A 22,271-nucleotide genomic window follows, 5' to 3' on the forward strand; every position below is an offset into this window, starting at 1 on the left:
TTTATTGAGGATATTTCTAAGCTGACCATCAGGGACCAAATCACTGGATTGTTTTAAAAAAAAAAAATCTCAGCTGAATCAGGTTGCTCCCCCTCTTTCATTCCTTTCCCTCGTTTCATTTCAGTGAGACGGAGTGTAGCTCATGCAGTGCCCAGCAGCAAGCAGAATGCAAGGAATCTGCAGTATTCCCCTGTCTCACACAAGAAGCCCAGTTCACCACTGAAGGACAAGTGAGGAGAACCACAGAGCAGTCAGAGGAGGATTCAGAGGGAGAACGTGCGGTCTTGTCTTGTTCTGCTCTGCTCTTGTTGCCTCAGGTGTACGCGCTCCTCCCTCCCCTCCGCTGTGCCTGCTGTCAGCTCCATCCCTGTGTGGCTGAGGCCATGGTGCTGGTGCTGGAAGCCCTTCTGCCCTGCTTCTGCACCCTCTTCTTCCTGACCCTGCTGCCCGGCGTGGAACCCGCTGTGCCCCTGGAGGACTTCTACCCCTTTGGCCGGGACAAGGGGGACTCCCAGACCATTGCTCAGGATGACGGCGGCTCCGGGCTCCTGGAGATCTCTGTTGCATTCCCCTTCTTTGGAGACAGGCACACAGGACTCTATGTGAGTACAGAGGAGTGTGTTTCTGCTGATGTGTTTTAATGTGTTTTGAAGTCACTGGTTATGAGTGCATGCACTTGGTAGCTGGCAATTGGATCTGACATGTTGTGGATCGTATAAGAGCCTCAGGGAGCTGAGATGTGGCACACAGCCAAATACTACATTGCGGTACCCTCAGAGAATTTGTATACGTTCATGTAGAATATCGTGTTTTCCCCTCACGGGTGTAATCATACTCCTCTGTGACTTTCTCTTTACATCTGCCCCTTTCTGCACTCTGAGGTCTCTCGAGTGCACAGAGGCAGAGCAAGAGACAAACTATTAGCAGCACAGTGGTAACTCCTCTTATAATAAATCCGCAAAAAGCTGTTAAAGGAAGTGACAGTTTGTGTTCTTACTGTCGCCGCAGCATCTGTGAGTGGTTCTCTTTTCAGAAGGAGCGAGAGAGCGGAGGGAAAATATGCACAGCAGAGAGAGAGAGAGAAACAGCACTCATGGGAGGAAGCCCAACGGTTTGACAAGGATTTTCGCACAGCACAGTGAAACAGCCTTTGATCTGCCTTTGTCATGTATTGGGTTCGGTTCCAGCGCATGGAAAGGCAGAACTCCCTTAAATCAACACCACCTGTTGTGGTGAGGCATCTGCGTTTGCGCTTCATATCTCCCCTTCCTCCCTCTTCAAACACTGGGCGAGGGAGGCTGAGGAACCATGGCAACAATGGGCAAGGTCAGAGGTTGTTTTTCTAATCTGAGCGTTTACGCCACGAGCGGTGAGGTCAGGCTCCTCATGTGGAAAAATGTAAAACTCTCCTGCATCTAAACGCAGCGTAAAGACAGAGACGCGATGTTTACGAGCACAACTGCTGGCACTTCTCCTTTAACAATACTGATACTCTGCAGTCAAATTAGACAAGATAAGACATGTTGCTGTTTGCTTGGCTTGTTGATCTTAGACTGAATTATCATCTGATAGAGAGATAATCTAAATCTGAAAAATGTGCTGTGTTGGTAGCGATGTGATACCCCGTGGCTCTCGCGTTGCGTCTCATTCTGAGGTCAGAGAAAGCAAAAGCAAATTATAGAAACCACTTGAAATTACAGTCACGCTTGTTTTAAAAGCCTCACCTGAATCCATTTAACATGCACTGTAAAGCAGGCGGCCCACAGGGCAATATCTGCCACCAGAGAGCTGCTTTGAACAGGTAAAATTTCAGTGAGTACTAAAGGGGTAAATTTGTATGAATAATTTCTCCCAGGAGTTTGTTCCAAGCCTCTGGGCTACATGGAAGCTGCAGAATCAGACTGGTTTTAGATGGTTTGTGGGCGCTGTCACGCTTCATTATCATAACTGATTCTGCTGAGCAGTAAACATGCCTTGGAGCGTCTTTCTGAACCAGGACGTCTTGTTTGCAGCAGTTTCCGTAGATTTAAGGATCGTCACAGCCATGCAGCGCTTGTTTACAGATGCTTTTAATGTCACCTAAGATACCGACTTGGTCCCACTCCAGTCCCATTTCTGCCTCGTAACCAGGCTGTCCCTCTGTTACGGTCTGTGTCAGGGAGTTTTCTCATGTTTCTCTCCTCCTCCGGGTCCTCCCTCCCCTCCTCCCTTCCTCCCACGCCTCAGATAACATGGCAGGGGTCTTCCCCCTGGAACTGTCCAGCTGCTTTATCTGAGAAATGACCAATCACTTTAACAGAACGCAGATGTATCTGCAAAGCATCTTAGAGGGCTTCTAAACAATGCGTTTCATGGATTAACTACTCTTACGGATGACCAGCGTAAACACCGCGAAGGAGGACATCCAAGGTCAGAGAGGAAAGAACACAAGTTTAAAAGCAGATGTGAGAATAGATGGGCACGATCAAAGGGAGTTACTGCAGAAACTCTCATGGACAGTGGAAAAAGTCCCAAGCCTTTCCGTGGATTAAATTGACTGTCACTGGAAATAAATGCATGTACACAACATTTCAGTACATTCAAAGGTGTCCACTGAGAACGTTCCACAGCATATCTGCATTTTTACAGATTACACATCTGCTAGTGCTCATCTGGTCTTCTGAAGAGTACCAACACTTTGTGCAGTTTCATTCACTCGGTTTCACTCACCACCGTGTATGGCCCAAAGATGTGTGCGTAGAGTTTTATTCTTTGTACTCTGCATGGGTGCATTTTACATGCATGTGTAGGATGAGAGATGTGTGTTATATTAGAAGCGGTTCATCCACCAATGGAAACGATTTTTCTGCACATACTTAAAAACGTCTTACAGTCTTCGAGTGAATGATGCTCTTTTAAAGAATCGGGCTTTTGGGAATACACTTCTTCTCTTTGTTGCAGAGTTAGCGGAGGAGGCTGATGCCACTTTGAAGCAGTTTGGGGGAAATTTCTCTAAAACTAACACTTACTCACAATGGGAGTACTTCAGCTACAGCAAAGCAGGAGTATTTATTTGTTCACAGGTCATGCGTGGCCCAAAAATAAATGACATGCCCCACTGTTCACCGGTGTGTGTAGGAATGTCCCTACAATGTTAATCAATCTCAGCTCATGAGGAAAAACTTTTGTTAGTTTTGTTGATGGAAGAAGTCAAGCATCTCGTATTTGCTTAGTTATGGCCACAGTGATTCTTTCTGAGATTCGGGAGTTTTATTCGTGATGACTGAGCAATGCCCGCGCGCTCTTGCAAATGCACTATACAAAGGTCAAGTGTGTGGTGGTGATTGCCCGATGAATGCCTGGCCTGGGTGTTCCCAGCACTCAGGATAAAACAATACAGTTCTGTATGTAAGAACGAAATGTAGGCTTTATCTTTGGCAGTACATACAAAGCAACACATTCGACTCCAACTCTTACACGTGTCAAGTGGCGAAAAAAATACTGACCCTTAATATTTATTTGTGTGGAGACGAACACGTTGCATTAAAGCAATGTAAAAAATCTACTTCATGCACAAAAAAACGGGTGAGTTCCAAATACCAAGAAATATAGAGGACATTCAGTTTCATGGTGGCCCTCAAGAAAAACATCAAGACAGGAAGCAATCATAAAAAATATAGATGTATTTAATCATCATGAAAAAGTCATCAAAATACAAAAAGTAATGTGTTGTTATCTGCAGTTAAAATGCTACAGAACTGTATACTTGTATATATTGATCACATTCAGTTTTTTAACTGTCTACAAAAGCATTATAAAACCACATCGTGAATAAAAGTGTCAAACTTAAAAATCTTGTAACGGTGAGAGATTATTGATTGTTTGGATTGCACTGATGACGACTCGTAGTGAAACACGTTTACTTTGCCCACAGGCAAGATGAATGTGACAAGCGACGCAGGGCTAGGACCCGCGCACTCATTGGCTAACAATGTTTGAATCTGTTTCTGGACTATCCTCCTTTCTGACACAGAATGGCCAAAATTTACAAAATAGAGTTTATGTTCCATTTAGCATGACTCAATATGAATCCCCACAGTAGACTTGTGACTTTTGACAAATAACATCTGGTAAAGGCCCTCAGCGACCCTGAATTGGATAAGTGGAAGAAAATGGGTTGTTGGATGGACCCGAAATAAGTGAATGAGGCCATAAACTCAAAGGAAAGTGTTTATTGAGGTCAGGGCTGAGGGCCATTATCCCATAGACTTCTAGAGGGCTGGAATCTTTTTCCAGCCACAGGTATCACCCCCTGGAGGCCATTAAAAAGAATGCAGTTGTAAAGCTACATCCATCTCTTATACTGTGTATGGTCTTACTCAGTAATTAATTTTTGTTAGAAGAATATTTAGCAGTGCTGGTATTCTGTTTGGTTTTGTATGTGGCAGAATATGAAGAAAAAAAAGACTGAAGGTGGAATATTTCACCAAGTGTGAAGTCAGCAGCTGCTTTTGGACTCTGCATTTTGAAACTTTAATGCTAGTGCTTTGGTTGCCATCATTTTTGGTTATGTTGCCGACAGAAGTGACTAAGTCCAGTATCTAGTATTTAAAAAAAGCCCATTCTAGTAGAGGGAGAACAATGAAACTCTTGTGTTTCCCAGGATGGGAACAAAATTGCCACAAAATTAGACATTTTAACATGGAAGTCTATGGGGACTGGGTCACTTTTGGAGTCAGCCTCAAGTGGGCACTCATGGAATTGCAATTTATGGGTTCGTTTTTCAACCCACAAGGTCGCTGCTTGATTGTAACCTGTAGATGACAAATGAGGTCCTTGATAGAAGTAATTTTAAGCTCTTGCACTTTTAACTGTATGACTGACAAATTAAGACTTTATTTGAGTGACTTTACGTATATATTACACCAACCTTCCACTTCACCCGTTCTGTGAAAGCATTTCAGTGCTTCCCTGCAGTTGCCGACAGGATTTATTGCCTCGCTCTAAACTCTTTGTAGCATAAGGTGAGCCGGGGCTAAGGAGTTACAGGCCAAGTGCACAGACTGTAGACTGCAGTCACTTCCTCTGGTCTCGTCAAATAATTGGACAGGGTTGTAGCTGTGAAACCTCCGTTTCTGACAAGGAAAACTAATGTTTTCCTGAGCTGATCCATGGGCACCTTTTTCATTTAGGGGTTTGCTTTGGCTTGACTTAAGCCAGATGAAAGTTTATTTTACTACATAAATTGCTCAGCACTAAAGAAAACCACCCAAGCAAAATCCTGGATGTATCCGGCAAAGAATTCCCAAAAAATAACAAGAGCGTTAGAAAGAAGCAGAAAGAAGTGGCATTGTTGAGAGTGAGAGAAAGAAATATGGGGCGAGAGATGCTTCTTACAAGGTTGAATGATCGCACCACTCTTCGGTCTGACTCTGACCTTGGTCACGTTACAGCGCAACACATGGCACTGGCTTTGAACCCATTCCCTCTCCCACAAGTGTGATGTAGGAACATCCTTCTCCGGTTAGCTACAATCTAGTTAGAAAACGCGAGCACAGGAAAATAATGCGATATGATGCAAAGCAAAAGGGTCCCAAGTTCATTTTTATTCCTCTGAGGTCATTTTCATATTAAAGTAGCATTAAAAAAAAACCAAAAGAATTATAAATACACTTCTTTAAGCCGTTCCAGATGCTACAAGAGATTCGATTAGGTGATTAAACATATTCCAGTATTAGAATATAAACTCTATTTAGTGTTCATGACTTCCTACACTAATTCTGCTGTAAGATGGTTCACTTCCAGACCGCTGCCACCACCGGTCTCTCATTAGTGGGCATGTGGGTGTGCAAGGTTTGTAATTCATGTGCGTCCTTCCATTCCTCCAGCGCTGTGCCCTCTCTCTTGTTTTTCTCCCGGTATCGGATGGCGCTCTGGCTGACCTCCGGGCCCTGCCCCTGCACTCGCTCCAATGTCCCCCCCCCCGCCCCTACATTGGCCACATTCTCACCACATCACCCTGGTGCAGAGGGGAAGGCTGTGGTCGGGCAATTAACTGAGCCCCCGTGCTGTGCCAAACAAAACTTCCTCTGCTGTTTTTACAGCAAAGTCCTTCAAATTATGGTTTTCATACATGCGTGGAGCAGAGCTGAGCCATCTGACGTTGCTTTGTCACTGTCACATGCAGCTCGGCCTGAATGTAAGAAGAGAGGCAAAGTTCACGCCAGAGTTTAGCGGAAACAGGGTTGGTGCTATGAAGGGCAGAATCTCATGCTGTGGATGCACAGAAATAATGCATGAATGAAAGCCTTTCACACGGATTCAGCCCTTCATCCCGCAGAACTTTCCTCTCCACTCAGGTTTAATCATACCTGTCAACATCGGGATTTGAAAAAGTTTTTCCTGCACTCTGCCCAGACCGTCCCTTCACCCCTACCGCTGGCCAAATAGCCTTACATCAGTGGTTCTTATACTTTCTAAGCCAGGGAACATTTACAAGGATGCTCTCATAATTCCACTTAGCTGGTTTGGGTTTGGCATCACTTGATCATGAAGACTGACTCAAATGTTTGTCCATGCTCACCAGCTAGCTACCAAGCACGAATCCAGATAAAATGTGATGCTTTAAGAGCTACAGTGCTCCCAGTTTGGAACAGAAAAATGATGGACTTACAGATAAGGGTCCTGAGATGAGGAAAAGGGCCCCTAAACCTAAGTTTGAGAACCATGATCCTACATATAGACAAGGATTGGAAGACTGAATATTCAGGGATTGGGTTCACTAGTTCAACACCACTGCTGACCTTTCCTAATGTCCAAAAAAATTTAATTTTTAAGGAATCAGGAGAACATTAATTATACTGGGAACAGTGGTTTAATTTAAAAAAAAAAAGAGCAACAATTAATAAATTATATCACATATAAAATTGGTCTTCAAATAGGTGACCATGCAGAATGGGCAGATTACAGCTTTCATGCAAACTGCTCATCCAAACTTTGTGCTTAAGTAAAATTTGTTTGTTTTGTTTTATACAATGTTTTATAAAATTTTTATAAAATTATAAAACGTTTTGAAGCTGTTTTCAGGAAATGTAACAGACATAAAACATAAAACAGCAAATGTTAACAGACTACACCATTGGACTTGAATCATAAATGTAGTCACCATGACATCACCTATGCTGTCACCTTTAACTAGACACTGATAGAAAACAATCACCATGTAATTTTTCCACTGTATTACTGCTGAAAAATTCTGTCACACATTTCATGCTTATTTAATTTGTCTTAATTGCAGTTAGCTTTAAAATTACCTGTCATTTTATCCTCCCTGCTCACTTCTGGAATAGGAAGTGAATTCTCTGTTGAAGTCTTCATTTGTGGCCTTTCTCCTTATAGCCGGATTTTCACGAGGCTTTCTCCTTTCAAAGCGGTCTGTGAGGAGCGTCACTGTCTCTGCTCTTTTTGACACGTGTCAGGTTAGGTATGTAATGTCCTCTCTGTAGGTTCTCCTGGGCAACTCCGGGGAAACTTAGTTTTTAATAAATAAATGATCCTGTTTTTGGCCTCTAGAAGTCCAGCTGTTTTGATTGTAATGATATAAAAGAAAGAAAATCCAGAAATAAACTAATAAATATATATTTTTCCTGATTATTAGTGTGACTCTTGATGTAATGTCTGATGACTTCCCAAACAGTGAATCAAGTGATTAATTCATTACTTTACTTTTTTTTAAGAAGCTTATATTCTGCCATGCAATAGAACATCCATGCGCATTTCTCACGGAGGACAGATTCATTTATCTGGTTATTTTGCTGCTGGCAGATGTGTGGATTTACAGACCGTGAAGTTCTTCCTGCTGTGATGATTTTGCAGGTGTGTGATCAGCAGAAACCAGGTTTTTTCAGCTGCTGTCGTTATTTGGAATAAAAGTAGTGTCTGTTCGCTACACGAAAGTGCAAACATCCGTTATGGGAACTTTCACCACCCCATGCTGCTGTTTATTTTGTGAGGTCAGAAATGCTCCGTCCAGCTCTTCCTCGGCACTCTAACCCCACCAAGTCCCCTAAAGAATTCACAGTGGTTAAATCTGATATGTAAATCTATCAGTTTATTACTGATTTAACTCCAGCTGTTTCTCCGTCTCAGGTTAACAACAATGGCCTTGTGTCCTTCCTGAGAGAGGTGTCGCAGTTCACACCTGTAGCCTTTCCAATCGCTGGAGACAGAAGGGTCGTGGCGCCGTTCTGGGCTGATGTGGACAACCGTCGAGCCGGGACAGTCTTCTACAGAGAGAGCCAGGATCCTATGATCCTCAGGAAGGCCTCGGGTGATGTCAGGACGTACTTTTCAGAGTTCCCCAACTTCAATGCAACATGGGTCCACATCTCTACATGGCATCAAGTCACCTTCTTTGGAGGAAACTCTCAAACACCAGTATGAATTCTCATTTAACATCCTGCAACCATGTAGACGCAGTACAATGAGGGCCTATCATGCTCATTTCCAATTCTATTTATTTATTTATTTATTTTAAATCTGCATTCAAATGAATACAATCAGCATGAATTTATTTTGTCTTCTGGAATGGTTTGTGCCAGAAAAAGGTTTAGAAATAATGTTTAACGGGCAAGTTTTGATTGGTTGCCCCTCAAAAACAGAAAGTTTGAACAGCAGGTGGGTGGGACTAATGTGGTTGCATCTTAAAGATCCAAAAGTAGAAAAACAATTAGCTGAAAGCTTGTATAGAGACGAGCCACCTCCTGCTGTCCATTAGCAAGAATGCAGATTGAAGGCGCTTCTGCTCTTTGTTTCATCTTTTATCTACAGTCTATGAGCTGAGTGTTTAGAGCAGTCTGAAGTCTGAGCTTTTAGTTCACAGCAATTGCTTTTGCATACACTGACCTCATTTTTGAAACCTTGACTATGTTTAATATGATCATCCAACAACGGAACAGGAGATACATGGCAGAGTATAAGGAAAAACAGAACTAGCCCTCTTTAAAGTGTCTTTAGGGTCTAGATAAGTGACTCTTAACCAGGCATATAGTTTGGTTTCTTGAGTCTTACAGAGTAGTTTTATATGAATGGCCTGAGTAAATCATCACCTGGAGGATTCTGATTCTTACAGAATTTTCTAGAAATCAGGAAGCCATTTATCTGAGCCTGTTTCTCTTCTCTGCAGGTGAATACTTTCCAAGTGGTGCTCATTACAGACGGAGAGCTTTCCTTCACTATATTCCAATACAATAACATCACTTGGACCACAGGCATGCATGCCAGCAGCGGAGGAAACCTCGTTGGGCTAGGCGGGATTGCAGCACAGGTAAGGTCACACGTTTATCTGCAGATGTTTTACCTCCGGTGTGATCCGCTCTCTAAACCCGCATTAATCTAAACTGTTTGCTTTTTTTTCTTATGTCTGCCTCTTCCCAGGCAGGTTTTAACGCTGGTGATGGCAAGCGCTATTTCAACATCCCTGGCTCTCGCACAGCTGATGTCGTAAATGTTGAGGGAACCACCAATGTGGGCTTCCCGGGCAAATGGGTCTTCCGCATAGATGACGCAAATGTGGAAGTGGGAAGCTGCAATAACTCTGGTAAGTGCTGGTCTTTGGGGATTAGTTCCTCAAATCCACTTTGTTGTCTTAAGGAAAGCTACTGTGCTCATTTTTAGCTTCATTTTAATGTTCTTGGACTCTGCTAGAGCAGATTTGCATGATTCATAGCTCAAAATAATCCTTATTTGTCTTATATTGGAATTTGCTGCAGCCCTTTAGTTCAGTGTCTTAGTCTGAAACAAACCATTTAGCTTCTTTTCCTTTTAAATAAAAGAGACTAGACTGTGGTAAATGTAGATGTTAGATTATTTTCCCTAACACAGCATAAACTTAGAGCAAGGCCTGGATAAGTAATAGCACTGGTGCCTGACACCAGCTAAACAGGTAGACCTCACAGGTAAAGCAGAGATTTAGCTATAATAAACTGACACAGTGATCATTTCCACCTCCTTATTTTTATGAAGAACTTTACTAGAATAGCTTTGCATGATTTACAGGTAACAATAATTTATCAGCTAAGCCACTGCCTAAAACAAAGCTGTTTTTACATAATGTTTGGCTTCCTTTCAGCTTTGTTTTTTGGCTACATCTCAGAAACTGAACTCTTTAACAATACATGACATCATACAGATCCAAGAGTTAAAAAAATGTTTTAAAACTGAGTGTTCAGAGGAGTCTGAAGCCTGAGCTCTTTGCTCACAGGGATTACTGCACGTACTCTGACCTCTTTATTTCAAACTTTGGTTTATGTTTAATATGACACAAGACTGGAACAGTACATATATATGATAAAAAACAAGGAAAAGCATAATGTCACCTACCCAGATCTAAAAAATGGCAGACAGGAACAAATCCTGTTACTATTAAATTGAATCTGAGATAATTTTAGCATATTTAATGAAGTTTTACACCAGTTTTTACACCAGGCTCATCGTCATACTGTGATTCCTCTTGGGTTAAAGTCATTTTCTAATATAGCCAGATTTTAACACTAAACTTACAAAAGATTAACTAAACAGTTCCATCGACCTCCTTCTGCAGCGTCAGTGTGCCCACACCTCCGCCCATGCCTGAACGGAGGCCAGTGCATCGATGACTGTATTAAAGGCAACCCCTCCTTCACTTGCTCCTGCTTGGCTGGCTTCACCGGTCGAAGATGCCAAATCGGTGAGTTATGGTTCACACTGCTTCCTGTTCTGTCGCTCTGCACATTGTGAATGACTTCCTGACTACCTGAGATGAGGAAAATTAATGTCAGCAGATTTCCCCTGCCTCACCGAAGGGACACCTGGATGTTTCCTTAATACCTGGATCAGTTTCTTCTCATTACTTGACCCTGACAAGAGGATTCTCTCTAATTAAAAATGTCATGCTATCTCCTCTGTGTTTTGTGCTCCTGTCACCGTAGATGTCAATGAGTGTGCCTCACAGCCTTGCCAGAATGGAGGGACCTGTAAAGACCAGATTAATAGTTTCATGTGTCAGTGTCCACCTGGTTACACTGGGATTCTTTGTGAAACAGGTAAAACTGACACATTACCATAAAGTGGTATCTTTTCCAGTTGGTCATTCATATTTTCAACTTAAAAAATGTACTTTTAACTTAAATGGAAATATATTTTTTCTTTAAAATTTCTCCTATTGATCTGGAAGAAATGCAGTTAATTTAAGTAATACATATTTCATATGTCATGCTATCACAGAAAAAGTTTTGTGTGATGTCTGTGGTTTGTTTATTTGCTACAAAGCAGAAAAGCTGAAAACTGCTTATTTCAAACCGTGTGTGAACTGTGGATTAAAGCTATAGTGCCGCACTATAATTGCTCCAGTTTAGCATTTTCACCACAGAAAAGGTTGAGGGTTTTTGTTTTTTTAGGATATCTTGGTCCAGCCTCTCTGGAGCTTCTGTGCTTCTTCCCACAGTCCAGCCTGTGGAGATGTATCAGACCTCTTTTAATACCTTTCGCAGCCAGCAGCACATACTTGGAGAGTGAGGGGAACAGTGTGGCGGATATATTAATCAGCTGAGTAAATATTCCATGAGCGTGTCTCTCTGTTTCTCTACATGTGTGTGTATGTGCGCGCGCGCGCGTGTGTGTTGCAGACATTGACGAGTGCAAAGACAGACCGTGCCTCAACAACGCGACATGTGTACAAGGCGCTGGCGCTTTCACCTGTGTGTGTGAGCCGGGTTACACTGGTGTCCTGTGTGAGACAGGTGAGCGGGGGGAAAGTAGGCATCATTCTCCAGAGGAAATATTTTCTGCTGCTTTCTACATCAAACTCAGTCTTTTGGCAGATGCTTCTTTCCAAAGAGCTTCCCAGTCTACCTAGACAAATGGGTTACGGTTGAATGGATTTGCAAACCAACTTTTTTGGGGGGAGGGGCCTGGTGAGAAAGTTCACCAAAGTCATGTCGGCCTCCAAAACAAAAATCATTTTTTACTAATTCTCTTTAATTGTTAATGAAACTTGAATCTAATGGTGGATTTAATAATCGAGCTCAGCACAGCTCATGAGTTCTTGTTTGTACATGAGACCAGATTATTGTTAATCCCACACACCTGGTCAGTGAAACTGTACGCTTTCCGGAGGGAAGCTCAGTGCTCCTAATCCAGCAGAGCGTCTTACTCAATAATGTCTCGCTTTTCCCCCTGACTATTAATAAATCTTAATGAGTCAACAGCAGATAAAGCTCTCATGTCTGATTAAGTGGCTTTTGTTAATCCTGCAGACATAAACGAGTGTGAGTCGCAGCCCTGTCTGAATGGAGGGGAGTGCATCGACCGGGTGAACAACTTCACCTGCACGTGCCCCGCTGCTTTCACTGGGACGCTCTGTGAGACAGGTGAGCAGAAGAGCGTGTTCAGAGAAGATGTTCTTGACATAACCTTCCTGTTTGGCTTTCCGTTACGTGGCATTTTTCCAAGTGGGTCGAGCACAAAGGGGGAACATTTTTAGGTCTTTTGGAGTGTTTGTAGCTGAGCTGGTTCTCCAGTGTTCCAACATTAGGAATTTCATTCTATTGCCACAGCAAATATTTTCATCGTTCTTTATCACACAGTTTATTTGATGAAGTCAAACAAATGTGCCTTAATAGACATAAATCTTGACAAGAGTAAATATAGCCTTAAATAACAGACAGGGTTACGTTTTTTTAAAGCTCAGCTATGAGAAACTCTAGTGTTTGGGTTTGTTTAAAGAGCTCAGCTGTTTGTTTGTAATTGAGATTCTGGTCATGGATTTTGACATCCAGAAATATCACTTGTGACCCTAAATACTGAAAAGGCAACGTGTTTGCTGACAGCTGTGTTCAAAAAGGATATGTGAAAGTATGATAAAACATCCCTAATCATGAAGGAGAAAAGTGTGCCAGAGTTATTTATCGGAGTTTGAAGGTTAGTTTCCCTGTGATGAGGTCACCGCTGTATTTGTTTGTCCATCCTCCTCACTCCCACATCGGGAGCTGAAAAGTAAACCCGGTATCAAGTGCCAAAAAACTTGCAGTTCCTCTAATGTCCACTAGAGGCTCTAAAATGAATCAGTCCCCATAGATTGTGATGTAATAATGTCCAAATTTAAAGTAAAAATAAACATGTTTGTAGCCTGATACAAAAACTGTTTTGGCATCTGCACAATTTAGCAGCATCAGAGGCCAACCCGATATCATGGCAAAGCATGTTATAGACACACCAGTCCACCGTGCAGAAGTTGCATTACTGCATGAGGACATAATATATTTAAAGCCAAGAAGTCAGTGATGAGCAAAAATGTTCCTTGGTCCTTAATCGCCAGAAACGATAAAGATAGGTGGCTAATATGTATTTTCATGTAAGTGTGTTAATAATGTCTGTTTAAACACTTCACCACTAGAAGGAGCTTCTCGGACGACAGGTGCAACGTCTTTAAGAAACTTAAAAAAGTCCAGTGGCTTTTGTTTCCAACATCCTTGGATTACTGTGACCTGGATGACTGAGAGCCTACACAGACATATTTTACCGTGATTATTTTCATGTTGGCTTGAAATAAAATATCTCCCTCTGCTGGTACTGCAGCTTTCTGCAACTTCCTGAAACTTCAGCATGTGTGTCCTTTTCACACTTTGGAGAGGCAAAGTGTGAAATTAGACACGGTGGACCGGCATGTCCATTACATGTTTTGCCGTGACACTGCGTTGCGCAGACATCTGATCAGCATCTGTTTATCTCAAATTTTAAGATATTTTCCACTTGAATATGGTGGTGCTGAATCTGTGATCCCTTTATGAAATTTTCTTAACAACAATTCTAAAATGCAGGAAAAATCAGCATTATTTTTTAATGTTTTATCCAATGGTGTAAAGTTTAAAGGCGACTAAACTACAGTTAAACTAAACATGACATTATTGTGTGCTTAAAAAAACTCACTAAAGTAAAATCAGAGTCGCTCCTCCACATTGAAAGGAACCACTAGTTCAGCATCTGACAGGGATGCTTCCAAGGGGAAAGACCCATGACGCTCTAGCGAGATGATGGAAATGGCCTGACTTTTAACTAACACCCTTCTAGTCTTACTGTCCCCTCAAAGCTCCCAGAAAAACTGAAGGAGGCGGTGTGGGAGGTCTGGGCATCTCTGCTTAAACTGTTGCCCCTGCATCCAGAACCCTGAAAAGTGCCAGAAAAGAATAAATATAAATAAATAAAATCTGGTGGAAGATATAGTTCTAATGTATAATATAGCTCTAACGCTGGCTGTTATGACATTTCATTCATGCCAAACGTACTGGAGTTGTCCTATATGTTCATTTCAGAGTGAGGTAGGTGGTAGATGAGGAATTATATCTGCTTGAATGAACCACCTTTTAAAGGGCATTCCTGTCTCCCCTCTCTCAGAGCTGCTACCACTTCAGATCAACCCCACTGAGGCAGAAAACCAGACAGGTAAAAACAAGCGCAGCTCCAGCTAAAGCTTTGGCAGAACGTTTTCTCATATTATTCACATCACAGTGTGTCACGTTTTTTCATCTCCAGCCTCGTGTGAAGAGCTGGACTGCAAGAAGAACCAGATCTGTGAATACACCAGCTCGGGAATCTACAACTGCACGTGTGCTCCAGGCTTCTACGGTGACAAGTGTGAAGGTATTGTGCAGCTGGCCCGGCTGACGCTCACTGCAGGCAGCTGGGCAGGTAGAGAGGCAGACTGGGGTATTTGAAGAGGAGCTGTGCTATCCCACAGGAATTTGGATCCCTGCCCTGGAAGAGGCTGCTGTGATGATGGATTATTGTAATTATCAAAACTGACACGGCCTCGCCCAGTTTATTACAGGAACCAGTCGCTTGATGTTGTGAATAATTGTTTTATAGCACATTTTATTAGTTTACCAACAAGAGGAAGTGCTTTGTCTAGACTTAAAACGGCCTCTTTATGAGTCAAAGCTGCTCTATGGTATTCAGGCCATTTCTGCACACAGAGCTGCTGAAATATCCTTCCGCACTGCTTCTTGCTTCCCTGCAAGTTGCACCACTCCTGTTGCTTCAGGCACAGCTGCTGCTTGCATAACCAGCTTAATCACAAAATATGTAAAACCCCGCCTAATGCTTCCTTTATAAATGCATATTAAGTCATTTTGTTTTAGGGAAGAAGAACAGCAGCAAAGCTAATTCAAGCTCCCAGGAGAGGCTGCTGACACCGACTGATAGCAGTTGTTGCGAGGCTTTATTTCACCCACTGAAAGGCTCTTTAACAGCATTTGAGCCATTGCAAATGCATGCTACTTCTCACCCTTGAGCTGAAATAACTATCAGTGCTTATATAGGCTCTCTTAAATCTCCCAAATACTTTCCTGCCTGGCTCACTTGGAAGGCACAGCGGAAAAAGGAGCACGATCCTCCAAGGAAGAGAAAGTAGTGGGACGCAGAAGTGCCTAATCAGGCTCCCAGATCAAAGCGCCCGGGCCGCACAGGTGGCCAATGAAAGTGGCTCTCGCAAAATTAACAATCCATTAATTGCCCTCGGGGCCATACGTTTTGGTCACAAAATATGCTCCATATCATCAGAAAAATAATACCCTCCACCGAGCTCCTGGGACTTCAAAGTGGAGCCGTTTAGCCGCGATATGGCCGCGTGCTTTGATCCACTGCTGCAATTAGGAAGGAGAGGAAAACACAAACATTCTTACAATTTGTACAGAGCGGATGTGCAGTGCGCTGACTGCTAATCTTCTGCTCCTGTGAGCTTCTTTGGAAAAGATTAGGGAAAGAGAAATGACAGCGAATCAATACTTAGTTTACAGTATAGCAGATGAAAGACACTCGGCATATGGTGCACATGTTGACCATTTGTACCTTCTGTCTATGTTTACACTTGGGCCAACATTGAAAACTTCTTTTAAGTACATGCTTTTAAGCAGCTGGAGCAAACTTTCCAGCTTTGACTCCCTCTCCTTCTCTCTGTGTGTTTGCAGACGAGTGTCTTTGCCAGAATGGTGGCGTCTGTGTGGACATCAATGGGACCTGTGAGTGCCCTTCGGGCTACACGGGACTCTACTGTCAGTTCGGTGGGTATGATATGTTTAATCCAATCAGGTGTCATAAAAGAGCTTCGATTACTTAAAGATCACAGAAGCAGGGTATATCCAGAAAGGACCCCCCGTAGTTTCCCCACACTAGTGCAGTTAATCTTAAAATGCCCAGTGGCAAAGGATGAGAGCTAAAGGATGAGTGGTGGAAACTCTAAACATTACTCAAGTACAGCTTTTTATTCTGCTTTCTTCTTCTACAGCACATTTTTTGAAGTTTATTGTTCTTTAAGTCAGCACCATGTGTGACATGTTTTAATTCTGTTTTTTGCAGCCCTTCGCCCTAATCAGTATGTCTTTTTTATTCAAACATGCTGTTTTTATGTTTCTTTTATGCATGATCAAATGTTCTCATTTTCTGGGGACTGCCTTGCCTTGTTCTTGGTTGTCTTGGTTCTTGGGTCTCATAGAAATGAAGCAGAAGTCATTTTTCAAACACTTTTTAACCCCTCTCTCCCTCAGAAGTGACCCAGATGCCGTGCAGTAACGGCAGATCGTGTCCTGATGGAAATCCGTGTTTGGAGTACGGAGGAGCGTACCTGTGCACATGTCAGACGAGAGTGGAGCTGGACCACAAAGACTTTTACCCCTATGGTAAGAGGCTCAGGCACCAACCCAACAGCAGTGTTAGTGCGCGAGCAGCTGGTTGCTATTGCAACAAAACACATTTTTTATTCACTTTAAAAGAAACGGTTGTATTTACGACGTGGGGAGAAATTTATAGATGATTGATGCTGTTATTGGAGGCGCTTATGAGATTTTATAATTGATCCAGTCATAAAATGACAAATAATCTGTGTTTCTTTTTAAATCTGGACCGAACCCATGTGCTTGAATAAAGTTTTCCCAGCGCAGTGGAACACAGTCAAGTCTCGGTGTGTGTTTTTCAGTACAGCCCGAATCGGTCTGCGACTCCTCTCCCTGTCTGAATGGCGGCTACTGCTACGAGCTTGACGGAGGCTACACCTGCGAGTGCAAGTACGGATACTGGGGGAAGAACTGTGAGAAAGGTAGTATCGTCTCTTTTTTAAAAAAGGAATGCTTGTGTGTGAATTCGTGAAGCACCGTGACGAAAACATCCTTTAGGTTTGTGCGTTATTACTGCGGGCTCAAACCCAAATGCAGCTTTAAAGCACCAGGAAACATGCCATTACTCGTAATACTGCTTGAAATATTGCAGCGCTGAAAGGCTTAAGATAATTTGTGCTTATGGCTGAGTTATGAGCTATTTTCCTGAATTATGATTTGAATTGCAATGTACTGGAACAGGTTTATTTTGTGTGATTAAAAGCTGGAGTGGTCTCTGCTTCAAGGATTCCCTTTTCCCTGTCTCCTTCCAGTTAGACTCAATACCTGTGCTTCTGGGCCCTGTCGCAACGGAGGCTCCTGTAAGGAAGAGGCTGACAGTTACCGATGTGTGTGTCCTTACAGGTTCACAGGAAAACACTGCGAAGTGGGTGAGTGCCAACCTTCCACTGTAATTTACAAACTTTAGCTCTCAAATTTATGTGAAAGCAGGTAGGAAGTCCTTTCATCAGATAACCTCGCTTCTTTCAAGCTGACTTTGTCACTAATACATCTGTTTAAGTGTCTATTAAACCAAGCAAGTCAATTTAAAGTCTCACTGTCGTAATACTGCTTAAGGAAAAGTGCAGAAGTATCACCTGTAAAATATATTTGAAGTATGTTCAGTTCAGTTGAATTTAATTTCGGTTATAAGGCCCAAAATGTCACGCGTTTAACTGAAGTCCAGTCCAGGAGACATCTACATGCCAATATCAGATCATCGAGTAGGAGCCGGAAATCCATCCAATTTTTTAATAAGCTAAATTTAAGGTAACTAAAAAAATTGAATTTTTTAAATGGTAGTGAGTGGTGGACTGTCCACTGAGGCTATGAGGGTATTTCCAGGTGGCCTTGGGGTCATTTTCCTCCTGGTGTAAACGTCAGGAGGAATGAGCTGGCAAACCCTTAAAAATCCAAACCTCTGCTTTGACTCTCAGTCTTGCTTATAGACTTATAAGCTGTCTGCCCTCAGTAGGACATCCTTAGCGTGTGGGTTCACACGTCAAAGGGATTAAATGGGATTAATTCATGTTACCATAAAAGAGCTTCAAGTCCTGTTTTATTATGTGGATGTTTTGTTCCAGGGAAGCCGGACCCCTGTGCCTCCAGCCCCTGTCTGAATGGTGGGACGTGTTTTCACTACATAGGAAAGTACAAGTGTGAATGCACCGATGCCTACAGCGGCAGGCACTGTGAAATAAACAGGAGCGCGGTGCATACCTCTGCAGGTAGGCAGACCGTATGTCACCACAGAGCAATGCCAGTCTGATGCTGGTGTTTATACAATGTTGACCTTAGCTGATTGGAACATACAGGGGATATCCTGAGCGCTCAAGTGTACAGATACTGGCTTTCTGTCTGAAGATAATCTTAGCAGTGTTGCTGCTCTAGAGGCCCCACATTTACAGATATAGAACGGCTGCATAACCTATAAAAAGTGAGACCTGATTAGGCCCGGTGATTCACGTCTACACACTCTAGCAGCATGCTGGAGGTAATTTTAGGCGCCTGAATGGAAAACACCTCTGTTGCTGTTAGTGTGTCGTGGAAGAGCTCGTTTAAGCCTCAGTTTGTGTTGCTATGCAGCCACACTGACATTATCACCATGTTTGTATCAGTTTCAGAGCTGAGCTGTGGGTCACCTCCACAGGTCAAGCACACAGAGGTCCAGTTCTCCTCAACAACACCAGGCTCCATGCCAGAGTACATATGCCACTCGGGCTTCACGTCTGTTCCCAGAGCCTCCCAGAGCATCGGTGGCATTCAGGCAGTGTTCATTATTGGATAGCAAATTTTGATTTTGATTATAAGATTATAGCAGACAAAATCCAAAGTAGACTCAGTTGACTAAAATATGAAGTTCAACAGTTTGTTGTTTTTACTGGTGAGAGTTGCTCCACACGGTTTACAAAAAGTCAAATGCAAAATGAGTTCACATGTCTACTCTTCTCTTCCTCCCCAACACTGACATTTTGCCACGTTTTCATGAAAAACAGGGAGCATGGGAGCTGCTTGTACTATTTCCCAGGGTCAGATCAAATGTGCGTGTCTAACCTTATCGCACCAAGAGATTACTTCTTAGATCACTTCCAAACTACAAACTTAATTAGTTCTGACTGGATCTCATGTCTCCAGTTTACAAAAATGTCAATACATTTCATCGTTGTATTTGTCCTCGTTCACTGGTTTTTATTTAGTTATCATTTTGTTTTTGTTTAAAAAATAACAAGACAAAAGGTCATTAAAGAAAAGTACGAAATTACTGGGAGACTGGATCCAGCTGCCTGTTTTTAAGGTCTGTAACACATCTGGACACGTGGATGGCTCCTCAAAAAAGATCCCAGGGTCATTCCACATGAAATCAATCAAATTTAGAAAATGTTTCAATCCAACTCCCCCGGAATCAGACATTTTTAATGTTTATATTTGTTATATTTGAGGAAGTTGTGCAAAATTTCACCTTCATGCTATTTTTTTCCAAGTTATAGACCTTTGAAATGCGCAGGCGTGAGGATGGGGTTGACTTTTTCCCTATTAACTTTCAGGACTACAAAATGCTTCAAATCACTCCAAGTGTTTCAGTCTAAAGCCGCAATCTTGTCTTTGTTCTTTTTGTCTTCAAACATCAGTGTCATGGGGATCTAACGCTCCACCAAATTAATTACTTGTGACTCAGAGGAACAGAAATATGCACTGGTACCCTGGATATTTGATCTGTTTTCTGATAATTCATTGGAGAAAACTCCAAAAAAGCTTTTTGGGTAAAACTCTCAAGGGTCATATCACCATGTGGGTTGGGCGGCTGCTCAAAACAAGTTACAACATACGAAATGTCTCAGACTTACTGACGTTCTGATTCCAGGCTGATGTTCTAACCATGATTGCTTCTGTGTCAAATTAATTTTCTGTTGCTGTCATATTTTAACATCTGTGAATGTAGTTAATGGCTGTGAAACAACAATGGTGTTCACATCTTCTCTATGATAGTTTGTGAGACATCACAATGATCAAACAACTTGAGATCTTCAAGGTCTCAGAAGGTGTCATGTGAGCTGTGAATGCTGTCTTTGCAGTTTTTTGCTTCATTGCCTTCTTTGGTTGTGACAATTTTCTTTGGGCAGAAGATGGTATGCCCCTTTTTACTCAGAAAATAGTGGAAATTAAAAAACACAAAATGTAATTTTTTTATGTTGTACATAAAAATGAGCAGAGGGAGTCAGGTGGGAGGTACTAATTGATTTTTCATGGAAACCCCAGTTACCACAACAGGTCTAGTCAATGAAAAATGTGCACATATTTAAGAAAGTGATATTCTGAGTTCTAGAGTAACATCTGGAAACTCCAGGATTTTGTTCTATTTGGATTAGACTATCAACTGATATTTTTTTTTGTGGTGCAACTTGGCATATTTGCTCAATCCAGCCTGACAGTGGAATTAAAGTAGTATTTTCCTCATTTTTGTGATGAAGAATTTCATGTTTTTCATGTAGCTTTTTTTACATTATTGTAAAATTCAGTTAATTCTTGTTTTTTTATATATATTATATAAAAGTACTGTGAAAAAAAGGTCTGAAATTGGGTCGATTGACTATTTTTCAAAAAAGTATATTTGAAATCTGATGCTATAATTTCACTCGTTCATCATATATGTGTGAACTTCTTGTGTGAACCATAAAATTTTCCTGCAAATTGGAGATGATTGAGCAGAAAATGTTCTAAAGATTGGCTGATTTGAGATCGAATGACCTGGTTATCTTTATTCATACTAATTTGTTAATTTCTACATTGTCACAGAGATCAATGAGTGCTTATCCCAGCCTTGTCTTAACGGAGGCACGTGTCGAAATAAGATCGGATCCTACCAGTGTGTGTGCGCCAGTGGCTTCAGCGGAAACCGTTGCCAGATAGGTAAGGATCAATCGAATGCTTACACTTACAAATAGGTGCACTTAGACCACCTGTACACAGGCACACGTTTACTTGTGTGTGCATCTTTATCTCCTTAAGACATAAATGAGTGCCTGTCGGAGCCGTGCATGAACAGAGGAACGTGTGAGGATCGGCCGGGCTCCTATCTGTGTCACTGTCCACAAGGCTTCAGAGGACATAACTGTGAAACAGGTGCAGTGTTTCCATTCAACACACAGATGAATATTTTTACTAAAGTCAATGTAAATACAATTAAAGAAAGAAGGAATAAAAACAGCCATGCTTTACATGATTAAAGGCAAGATGATTTACAACATGTATTTTGCAGAAACTGGTTTATCGTTAACTAATACATTTTTATTTTCATAAGTGACTTCTGGTTGATGATGTTGTTGAAACCAGCTGATTATAACATCATCCAAAAAGCCTCTTTACCATGTAAAAGGCTTTCTCTCTCCAATGGTAAATTGATGTGAAGATAGCTGAATGTATGGAGTGTTTTCTTTGAATCATAAGGATTATTAATAAATTCTGCCACACTGTGAAATGTCTGTGTGCAGAGCAGGACGTGTGCGAGTCCAACCCCTGTCTGAATGGAGGCGTGTGTCGGGGTTACAGAAGAAACTATCTTTGCATGTGTAAAGACGGCTTCTTTGGGGATCAGTGCCAGATGTGTAAGTATGTTGTGCTGATGTTATTTGATGTTATATATGATATCCAGTTTTTAATAACCCTGAGTTTACTGAGTTTAGCTAATGTTAAGTACAGAATAAGTTTATTGTACATATAAAAAGGGTGTGAGGTTGCTTCCTCACACCATTCAATATGCCTTGAAACTATTATCTAAGCCTTTAAGGTGTTCGGTAGAGTGTTTTCTGAAGTCGCAGATAAATTCTCATTGACTTCAATACAATTAGAAGTCTTTTTGCTGCCCTCTGCTGGACATTGAAAAGAAAGCAGGTTTAAGGCTCCTCTGTTGGCTTCGCTTTGCAGATCCAGACACTACATCCATCTTTGATTTACTCCTGCATACTTATAATGCTTCATTTGCCTCACACACACTGTCATGCATTTTTGGGATCTATTATATGCAAACTGGAGCACATAAAAATCTGTCATAGATAACTAAAACTGTGTAAATACACTAAAAACAAGTAAAGCCATTAGAAAAATATTTATGAA

General features: G+C 41.9%; 1 protein-coding gene across 2 annotated transcripts in view; it reads left to right on the forward strand.

Annotated features, from left to right (window-relative positions):
- The first annotated feature begins 33 nt into the window (after positions 1-33).
- Positions 34-22,271, forward strand: part of sned1 (sushi, nidogen and EGF-like domains 1) — a 31,837-nt gene continuing 9,599 nt past the window's right edge. Inside the window, exons 1-19 of one of the 2 annotated variants that reach the window (XM_031730508.2) lie at positions 36-230; positions 318-602; positions 8,128-8,415; positions 9,164-9,304; positions 9,415-9,577; positions 10,580-10,705; positions 10,947-11,060; positions 11,643-11,756; positions 12,273-12,386; positions 14,410-14,457; positions 14,548-14,655; positions 15,981-16,073; positions 16,557-16,688; positions 16,985-17,104; positions 17,435-17,551; positions 18,245-18,388; positions 20,955-21,068; positions 21,168-21,281; positions 21,650-21,763. In XM_031730508.2, coding sequence (XP_031586368.1) covers positions 384-602; positions 8,128-8,415; positions 9,164-9,304; positions 9,415-9,577; positions 10,580-10,705; positions 10,947-11,060; positions 11,643-11,756; positions 12,273-12,386; positions 14,410-14,457; positions 14,548-14,655; positions 15,981-16,073; positions 16,557-16,688; positions 16,985-17,104; positions 17,435-17,551; positions 18,245-18,388; positions 20,955-21,068; positions 21,168-21,281; positions 21,650-21,763 — 2,383 coding nt within the window. In that variant the 5' untranslated portion in view covers positions 36-230; positions 318-383. Of the gene's footprint in view, positions 603-8,127; positions 8,416-9,163; positions 9,305-9,414; positions 9,578-10,579; positions 10,706-10,946; positions 11,061-11,642; positions 11,757-12,272; positions 12,387-14,409; positions 14,458-14,547; positions 14,656-15,980; positions 16,074-16,556; positions 16,689-16,984; positions 17,105-17,434; positions 17,552-18,244; positions 18,389-20,954; positions 21,069-21,167; positions 21,282-21,649; positions 21,764-22,271 lie in introns of both variants that reach the window. The other variant, XR_005610406.1, reaches the window with a different exon arrangement.

This window comes from Oreochromis aureus, linkage group 23, assembly GCF_013358895.1.
Source record: "Oreochromis aureus strain Israel breed Guangdong linkage group 23, ZZ_aureus, whole genome shotgun sequence".
Classification (NCBI taxonomy): Eukaryota; Metazoa; Chordata; class Actinopteri; order Cichliformes; family Cichlidae; genus Oreochromis; species Oreochromis aureus.